Source organism: Petromyzon marinus (assembly GCF_048934315.1).
Source record: "Petromyzon marinus isolate PM22_M1 ecotype Great Lakes invasive population chromosome 70 unlocalized genomic scaffold, UKy_Petmar_22M1.pri1.0 chr70_unloc.2, whole genome shotgun sequence".
NCBI lineage: Eukaryota > Metazoa > Chordata > Hyperoartia > Petromyzontiformes > Petromyzontidae > Petromyzon > Petromyzon marinus.
The window spans coordinates 1187640-1197914 of NW_027422604.1; the positions used below are offsets into that span (position 1 = coordinate 1187640).

The 10275-nt window shown below is 53.7% G+C and overlaps 1 protein-coding gene across 1 annotated transcript in view; it reads left to right on the top strand.

Moving 5' to 3' along the window:
• Nucleotides 1-6121, top strand: part of ATG3 (autophagy related 3) — a 73737-nt gene extending 67616 nt beyond the window's left edge. Inside the window, exons 11-12 of the mRNA XM_076058329.1 lie at nt 1346-1414; nt 3335-6121. Of these exons, the coding sequence (XP_075914444.1) occupies nt 1346-1414; nt 3335-3416 (151 nt within the window). The 3' untranslated portion in view covers nt 3417-6121. The remainder of the gene's footprint in view (nt 1-1345; nt 1415-3334) is intronic.
• The last annotated feature ends 4154 nt before the right edge of the window (nt 6122-10275 follow it).

Sequence of the window (10275 nt, forward strand, 5' to 3'; positions counted from 1 at the left end):
ATCACTCTCTACCAGGGCCACCACTCTCTACCACGGCCACTCTACCACGGCCGTCACTCTACCACGGCCACCACTCTCTACCACGGCCGTCACTCTCTACCACGGCCACCACTCTCTACCACGGCCATCACTCTCTACCAGGGCCACCACTCTCTACCACAGCCATCACTCTCTACCAGGGCCACCACTCTCTACCACGGCCACCACTCTCTACCAGGGCCACCACTCTCTACCACGGCCACCACTCTCTACCACAGCCATCACTCTCTACCACGGCCACCACTCTCTACCAGGGCCGCTACTCTCTACCAGGGCCACCACTCTCTACCAGGGCCACCACTCTCTACCAGGGCCGTCACTCTCTACCAGGGCCACCACTCTCTACCACGGCCACCACTCTCTACCACGGCCATCACTCTCTACCAGGGTCGCCACTCTCATGTGCCTGTATGTGTGTGTCTGTCTGTGTGCTTGTGTCTGTGTGCATGTGTGTCTGTGCGTGTTTGTGTGTGTCTGTGTGTGCGCATGTGTGTACACTGTGTGTGTGTGTACACTGTGTGTGTGTGTCTGTGTGTGTGTCTGCGTGTGTGTACACTGTGTGTGTGTGTGTGTATACACTGTGTGTGTGTGTATACACTGTGTGTGTGTGTACACTGTGTGTGTACACTGTGTGCGTGTGTGTCTGCGTGTGTGTACACTGTGTGTGTGTACACTGTGTGTGTGTACACTGTGTGTGTGTGTACACTGTGTGTGTACACTGTGTGTGTGTGTCTGCGTGTGTGTACACTGTGTGTGTGTGTACACTGTGTGTGTGTACACTGTGTGCGTGTGTACACTGTGTGTGTGTACACTGTGTGTGTGTACACTGTGTGCGTGTGTACACTGTGTGTGTACACTGTGTGTGTGTGTACACTGTGTGTGTACACTGTGTGTGTGTGTACACTGTGTGTGTACACTGTGTGTGTGTACACTGTGTGTGTGTACACTGTGTGTGTGTGTGTACACTGTGTGTGTGTACACTGTGTGTGTGTACACTGTGTGTGTACACTGTGTGTGTGTGTGTGTACACTGTGTGTGTGTGTGTGTACACTGTGTGTGTGTGTACACTGTGTGTGTGTACACTGTGTGTGTGTGTGTGTACACTGTGTGTGTACACTGTGTGTGTACACTGTGTGTGTGTACACTGTGTGTGTGTACACTGTGTGTGTGTGTACACTGTGTGTGTACACTGTGTGTGTACACTGTGTGTGTGTACACTGTGTGTGTGTGTACACTGTGTGTGTATACACTGTGTGTGTACACTGTGTGTGTACACTGTGTGTGTACACTGTGTGCGTGTGTGCAGGCACGCCGAGGTGATGAAGAAGATCATTGAGACGGTGGCGGAGGGAGGGGGGGAACTGGGGGTGCACATGTATCCTGCACACACACACTGTACACACACACTGTACCACACTGTACACACTGTACACACACTGCACACACGCACTGCATACACACACTGTACACACACTGCACACTGTACGCACACTGCACACACACACTGTACGCACACTGCACACACACTGTACACACTGCACACACACACTGCACACACACACTGTACACAGCATACACACTGTACACACACTGCACACACACTGCACACACACTGTACACACTGCACACACACACACTGCACCCACTGCACACACACACTGCACACACACACTGTACACACCGCACACACACTGTACACACCACACACACACTGTACACACACTGCACACACACACTGCACACACACTGTACACACACTGTACACACACTATACGCACACCGTACACACACTGTACACACACTATACACACGCATTGTACACACAAACTGCACACACACTGTACACACGCACTGTACACACGCACTACACGCACTGTACACACACTACACAGTGTACACACAGTGTACCAACACTGTACACACACAGTGTACACACAGTGTACCAACACTGTACACACACACAGTGCACACACACACACAGTGTACACACACACACAGTGTACACGCACACACAGTGTACACACACACACAGTGTACACGCACACAGTGTACACACACACACACAGTGTACACACACACACACAGTGTACACACACAGTGTACACGCACACACACAGTGTACACGCACACACACAGTGTACACACACACACACACAGTGTACACACACACACACACAGTGCACACACACAGTGTATACACGCACACACACACAGTGTACACGCACACACACAGTATACACGCACACACACACAGTGTACACACACACACACACAGTGTATACACACACAGTGTACACACACACACAGTGTACACACACACAGTGCACACGCACACACACACAGTGTACGCACACACACACAGTGTACACGCACACACACACAGTGTACACACACACAGTGTACACACACACACACAGTGTACACACACACACACAGTGTACACACACACAGTGTACACGCACACAGTGCACACACACACAGTGTACACACACACACAGTCTACACACACACAGTGTACACACACACAGTGTACACACAGTGTACACAGTGTACACACACACAGTGTACACACACACACAGTGTACACACACACACACAGTGTACACACACACAGTGTACACACAGTGTACACACACACACACAGTGTACACACACACACAGTGTACACACACACACAGTATACACACACAGTGTACACAGTGTACACACACACACACAGTGTACACACACACAGTGTACACACAGTGTGCGCACACACACAGTGTACACACACACACAGTGTACACACACACAGTGTACACACACACACAGTGTACACACACAGTGTACACACACATACAGTGTACACACAGTGTACACACACACACAGTGTACACACACAGTGTACACACAGTGTACACACACACACAGTGTACACACACACAGTGTACACACAGAGTGTACACAGTGTACACACACACACAGTGTACACACACACAGTGTACACACAGTGTACACAAACAGTGTACACACACACACAGTGTACACACACAGTGTACACACACACAGTGTACACACACAGTGTACACACAGTGTACACACACACACAGTGTACACACACAGTGTACACACACACACAGTGTACACACACACAGTGTACACAGTGTACACACACACAGTGTACACACACACACAGTGTACACACACACAGTGTACACACACAGTGTACACACACAGTGTACACACACACAGTGTACACAGTGTACACACACACACTCGCTAGTTGGTTGCCTTGACGCCTCCCCCACCTCATCAGGTACCTCCTCATCTTCCTCAAGTTCGTGCAGGCGGTCATCCCCACCATCGAGTATGACTACACTCGTAACTTCATCATGTGACCTGGCGCGGACACAACAACACCATCGTCGTCACCGCCATCGTCATCGTTGACGTCACCGCCACTACCACCACCACTACCATCGTCACCACCACTACCACCGTCACCACCACTACCATCGTCACCACCATCGAGTATGACTACACTCGTAACTTCATCATGTGACCTGGCGCGGACACAGCAACACCACCACCATCATCGTCTTCGTCGTCGTCATCGTTGACGTCACCGCCACTACCACCACCACCACCATCGTCACCACCACTACCACCGTCACCACCACTACCATCGTCACCACCATCGAGTATGACTACACTCGTAACTTCATCATGTGACCTGGCGCGGACACAACAACACCATCGTCGTCACCGCCATCGTCATCGTTGACGTCACCGCCACTACCACCACCACTACCATCGTCACCACCACTACCACCGTCACCACCACTACCATCGTCACCACCATCGAGTATGACTACACTCGTAACTTCATCATGTGACCTGGCGCGGACACAGCAACACCACCATCGTCACCGCCATCGTCATCGTGAACGTCACCGTCATCGTTGACGTCACCGCCACTACTACCACCACCACCACCATCGTCACCACCACTACCACCGTCACCACCACTACCATCGTCACCACCATCGAGTATGACTACACTCGTAACTTCATCATGTGACCTGGCGCGGACACAACAACAACACCACCACCATCGTCACCACCACTACCACCACCACCGTCACCACCATCGAGTATGACTACACTCGCAACTTCATCATGTGACCTGGCGCGGACACAACAACACCATCGTCGTCACCGCCATCGTCATCGTTGACGTCACCGCCACTACCACCACCACTACCATCGTCACCACCACTACCACCGTCACCACCACTACCATCGTCACCACCATCGAGTATGACTACACTCGTAACTTCATCATGTGACCTGGCGCGGACACAACACCACCACTACCATCGTCACCACCACTACCACCACCACTACCACCGTCACCACCACTACCATCGTCGTCGTTGACGTCACCACCACTACCACCACCACCGTCAGCCACCACCACTACCACCGTCACCACTACTACCACCGCCACCACTACCACCGTCACCACTACCACCACCACTACCACCGTCACCACCACTACCACCACCACTACCACCACCACTACCACCGTCACCACCACTACCACCACCACTACCACCGTCACCACTACCACCACCACTACCACCACCACTACCATCGTCACCACCACCGTCAGCCACTACCACCGTCACCACCACTACCATCGTCACCACCACCGTCAGCCACCACCACCACCGTCACCACTACCACCACCACTACCACCGTCACCACCACTACCACCACCACTACCACCGTCACCACTACCACCACCACTACCACCGTCACCACCACTACCACCACCACTACCACCGTCACCACTACCACCACCACTACCATCGTCACCACCACCGTCAGCCACCACCACTACCACCGTCACCACCACCACTACCACCACCACTACCATCGTCACCACCACCACTACCATCGTCACCACCACCACTACCACCACCACTACCATCGTCACCACCACTACCACCGTCACCACCACTACCACCGTCACCACCACCACTACCACCACCACTACCATCGTCACCACCACCACTACCACCACCACTACCATCGTCACCACCACCACTACCATCGTCACCACCACTACCACCGTCACCACTACCATCGTCACCACCACCGTCAGCCACCACCACCACCGTCGTCATCGCTCCAGAGCCAATCGGTCAAGAGAGGTCACGGACTTTGGTCGTGACCCTCGCCCCGCCCCTCGCCCCACCCCTCGCCCCGCCCCTCGCCCCGCCCCCTCGCCCCCACCCCGCGAGAGGTAAAGATGGAACACAAAGACAAAGCTCCCCCCCTCCACCGTGTAGCCTCTAGCAGGCTGTAGAGGCAAGTGTTGTGAGTAGCAGCAGCACCTGTGAAGGCTACCGGCACTGTGGCACACGAGGGGGTGGGTGGCCAGCACCACGCCCGGCCGCCTTTGTCTCCCCCCAGTGGCGATGTTCGCTACACACCGCTACACCAGGCGCTCCTTTGAGGCCGAGTCGACCTAGGGGAGGCCCAGGTACCGGTTCAGATAATCGTCACTGGTGGTGTTGGTGGCCGTGAGCGGGAATCGAACTCGGGTCGCCGGGTTCGTAGCGCAGCGTAGCGCTAACCGCTGCACTGCGTGTACACGCACATGTATGCACACGTGTATACCAACGCACGTGTGTGTGTATGCACGTGTCTGTGTGTACACACAGACGTGTGTACACACACACACGTGTCTGTGTATACACACGTGTCTGTGTATACATACACACACGTGTCTGTGTGTACACACGTGTGTATGTATACACGTGTATACCAACGCACGTGTGTGTATGTATGCACGTGTCTGTGTGTACACACAGACGTGTGTACACACACACACGTGTCTGTGTATACACACGTGTCTGTGTATACATACACACACGTGTGTGTGTATGTATACACACGTGTCTGTATACACACGTGTGTGTGTATACACGTGTGTGTGTATACACGTGTGCGTATACACACGTGTGTGTATATATGCGCGTGTGTATATGCGTAGGTACACGTCATGGCAAGGGAATAAAGGGCAGTGATTATACGATGCGTCTCTTGTGATTGCTACGCACACCCCACCCTCCTGAGACAAAAAAAGTAGTTCTAAAGAAAAAAGTAGTTCTTGAGAAAAAAGTAGTTCTGAAGAAAAAAGTAGTTCTTGAGAAAAAAGTAGTTCTGAAGAAAAAAGTAGTTCTTGAGAAAAAAGTAGTTCTTAAGAAAAAATAGTTCTTAAGGAAAAAGTAGTTCTTAAGGAAAAAGTAGTTCTGAAGAAAAAAGTAGTTCTAAAAGCACAGATGTAGGAGTGAGATGGAACAGATGGAGAGTATCTTATTTTGGTTCTTTCGGTAAAGTCACGTAGAATGAGAATAAAATAATAAATTGATAAAATGAAATAACACAATAATATTCTCACGACGTTTCGGCAACAACACAAGCGGCCTTCATCAGGTGAAGGGGACGAGACTGTCTGGAGGACAGCGCTGATGAAGGCCGCTTGTGTTGTGGCCGAAACGTCGTGAGAATATTGTGTTATTTTATTTTATCAACTTATTATTTTATTATCATTCTACGTGGTGACTTTACCGAAAGAACCAAGAAGATGAATCCTTGCAGTCACGAAAGCTTTAAATCGAGATGGAGATTAGTCCACACACTCTGCTGTAGGAGGGAGTGAGATGGAACAGATGGAGATTAGTCCACACACTCTGCTGTAGGAGTGAAATGGAACAGATGGAGATTAGTCCCCACACTCTGCTGTAGGAGTGAGATGGAACAGATGGAGATTAGTCCACACACTCTGCTGTAGGAGTGAAATGGAACAGATGGAGATTAGTCCACACACTCTGCTGTAGGAGTGAGATGGAACAGATGGAGATTAGTCCACACACTCTGCTGTAGGAGTGAAATGGAACAGATGGAGATTAGTCCACACACTCTGCTGTAGGAGTGAGATGGAACAGATGGAGATTAGTCCCCACACTCTGCTGTAGGAGTGAGATGGAACAGATGGAGATTAGTCCACACACTCTGCTGTAGGAGTTAGATGGAACAGATGGAGATTAGTCCACACACTCTGCTGTAGGAGGGAGTGAGATGGAACAGATGGAGATTAGTCCACACACTCTGCTGTAGGAGGGAGTGAGATGGAACAGATGGAGATTAGTCCACACACTCTGCTGTAGGAAAGAGTGAGATGGAACAGATGGAGATTAGTCCACACACTCTGCTGTAGGAGGGAGTGAGATGGAACAGATGGAGATTAGTCCACACACTCTGCTGTAGGAGTGAGATGGAACAGATGGAGATTAGTCCACACACTCTGCTGTAGGAGGGAGTAAGATGGAACAGATGGAGATTAGTCCACACACTCTGCTGCATGAGGGAGTGAGATGGAACAGATGGAGATTAGTCCACACTGCTGTAGGAGGGAGTGAGATGGAACAGATGGAGATTAGTCCACACACTCTGCTGTAGGAGGGAGTGAGATGGGACAGATGGAGATTAGTCCACACACTCTGCTGTAGGAGTAAGATGGAACAGATGGAGATTAGTCCACACACACTGCTGTAGGAGGGAGTGAGATGGGACAGATGGAGATTAGTCCACACACTCTGCTGTAGGAGTGAGATGGAACAGATGGAGATTAGTCCACACACTCTGCTGTAGGAGGGAGTGAGATGGAACAGATGGAGATTAGTCCACACACTCTGCTGTAGGAGTGAGATGGAACAGATGGAGATTAGTCCACACTGCTGTAGGAGGGAGTGAGATGGAACAGATGGAGATTAGTCTACACACTGCTGCAGGAGGGAGTGAGATGGGACAGATGGAGATTAGTCCACACACTCTGCTGTAGGAGTGAGATGGGACAGATGGAGATTAGTCCACACACACTGCTGTAGGAGTGAGATGGAACAGATGGAAATTAGTCCACACACTGCTGCATGAGGGAGTGAGATGGAACAGATGGAGATTAGTCCACACACACTCTGCTGTAGGAGTGAGATGGAACAGATGGAGATTAGTCCACACACACTCTGCTGTAGGAGTGAGATGGAACAGATGAAGATTAGTCCACACACTCTGCTGTAGGAGTGAGATGGAACAGATGGAGATTAGTCCACACACTCTGCTATAGGAGGGAGTAAGATGGAACAGATGGAGATTAGTCCACACACTCCGCTGTAGGAGTGAGATGGATACAGATGGAGATTAGTCCACACACTCTGCTGTAGGAGGGGGAGTGAGATGGAACAGATGGAGATTAGTCAACAGATGAGCACACACTCTGCGTAGAAGTGAGATGGGAAACAGATGGAGATTAGTCCACACACTCTGCTGTCCCCCCACTCTCCCCCCCCCCACTCTCCCCCCCACTCCCTCCCTCCCCCCCACTCTCTCCCCCCCCCACTCTCCCCCCCCCCCCACTCTCCCCCCCCCTCTCCCCCCCCCACTCTCCCCCCCACCCCCCCCCACTCCCCTCTCCCCCCCACCCCCCCCCCCTCTCCCCCACCACTCTCCCCCCCCACTCTCCCCCTCACTCTCCCCCCACTTCTCCCCCCACTCTCCCCCCACTCTCCCCCCACTCTCCCCCCACTCTCCCCCCCACTCTCCCCCTCACTCTCCCCCTCACTCTCCCCTCACTCTCCCCCTCACTCTCCCCCCCACTCTCCCCCCCACTCTCCCCCCACTCTCCCCCCCACTCTCCCCCCTCACTCTCCCCCACTCTCCCCCCACTCTCCCCCCACTCTCCCCCTCACTCTCCCGCTCACTCTCCCGCTCACTCTCCCCCCTCACTCTCCCCTCACTCTCCCCCCACTCTCCCCCCCACTCTCCCCCCACTCTCCCCCCCACTCTCCCCCTCACTCTCCCCCCCACTCTCCCCCTCACTCTCCCCCTCACTCTCCCCCCACTCTCCCCCCACTCTCCCCCCACTCTCCCCCACTCTCCCCCCACTCTCCCCCTCACTCTCCCCCCACTCTCCACCCACTCTCCCCCCACTCTCCCCCCCCACTCCCCCCCTCACTCTCCCCCCACTCTCCCCCTCACTCTCCCCCCACTCTCCCCCCTCACTCTCCCCTCACTCTCCCCCCACTCTCCCCCCACTCTCCCCCTCACTCTCCCCCTCACTCTCCCCTCACTCTCCCCCTCACTCTCCCCCTCACTCTCCCCCCACCCTCCCCCCCACTCTCCCCCCACTCCCCCCCCACTCCCCCCCTCACTCTCCCCCCACTCTCCCCCCACTCTCCCCCTCACTCTCCCCCCACTCTCCCCCTCACTCTCCCCTCACTCTCCCCCCACTCTCCCCCCACTCTCCCCCCCACTCCCCCCCTCACTCTCCCCCCACTCTCCCCCCACTCTCCCCCCTCACTCTCCCCTCACTCTCCCCCCCACTCTCCCCCACTCTCCCCCCACTTCTCCCCCCCACTCTCCCCCCCCCCCACTCTCCCCCCATTGTTCTCCGTAAGCTGGCGGTGTTCTTGGTCTGTTTGTTGTTTGTGTCTCGGAGAGACAAAGGCGGATGGGGTTCTGACGTTTGTCCACCCCCCTCGTCCACAATGCGAGACATGGTGATGATGGTGGTGATGGTGGTAGTGATGGTGGTGATGGTGATGATGGTGGTGATGGTGGTGGTGGTGATGGTGATGGTGGTGATGGTGGTGATGGTGGTAGTGATGGTGGTGATGGTGATGATGGTGGTGATGGTGGTGGTGGTGATGGTGGTGATGGTGATGATGGTGATTGTGGTGGTGGTGATGGTGATGGTGGTGATGTTGGTGGTGATGGTGGTGGTGATGGTGGTGATGGTGGTGATGGTGGTGGTGATAGTGGTGATAGTGGTGATGGTGGTGGTGATGGTGGTGATGATGGTGGTGATGGTGGTGGTGATGGTGGTGATGGTGGTGATGATGGTGGTGATGGTGGTGTGGAGGTGGTGATGGTGGTGGTGATTAGTGGTGGTGATGGTGGTGATGGTGGTGATGGTGGTGATGGTGATGGTGGTGATGGTGGTGATGGTGATGGTGGTGTGGTGATGATGGTCGTGGGGAGTGGTGGTGCAGCGGTTAGCGCTACGCTGCGCTACACCCGGCGACCTGAGTTCGATTCCCGCTCACGGCCACCAAAACCACCAGTGACGATTATCTGAACCGGTCCCTGGGCCTCCCCCTAGGTCGACTCGGCCTCAAATGAGTACTT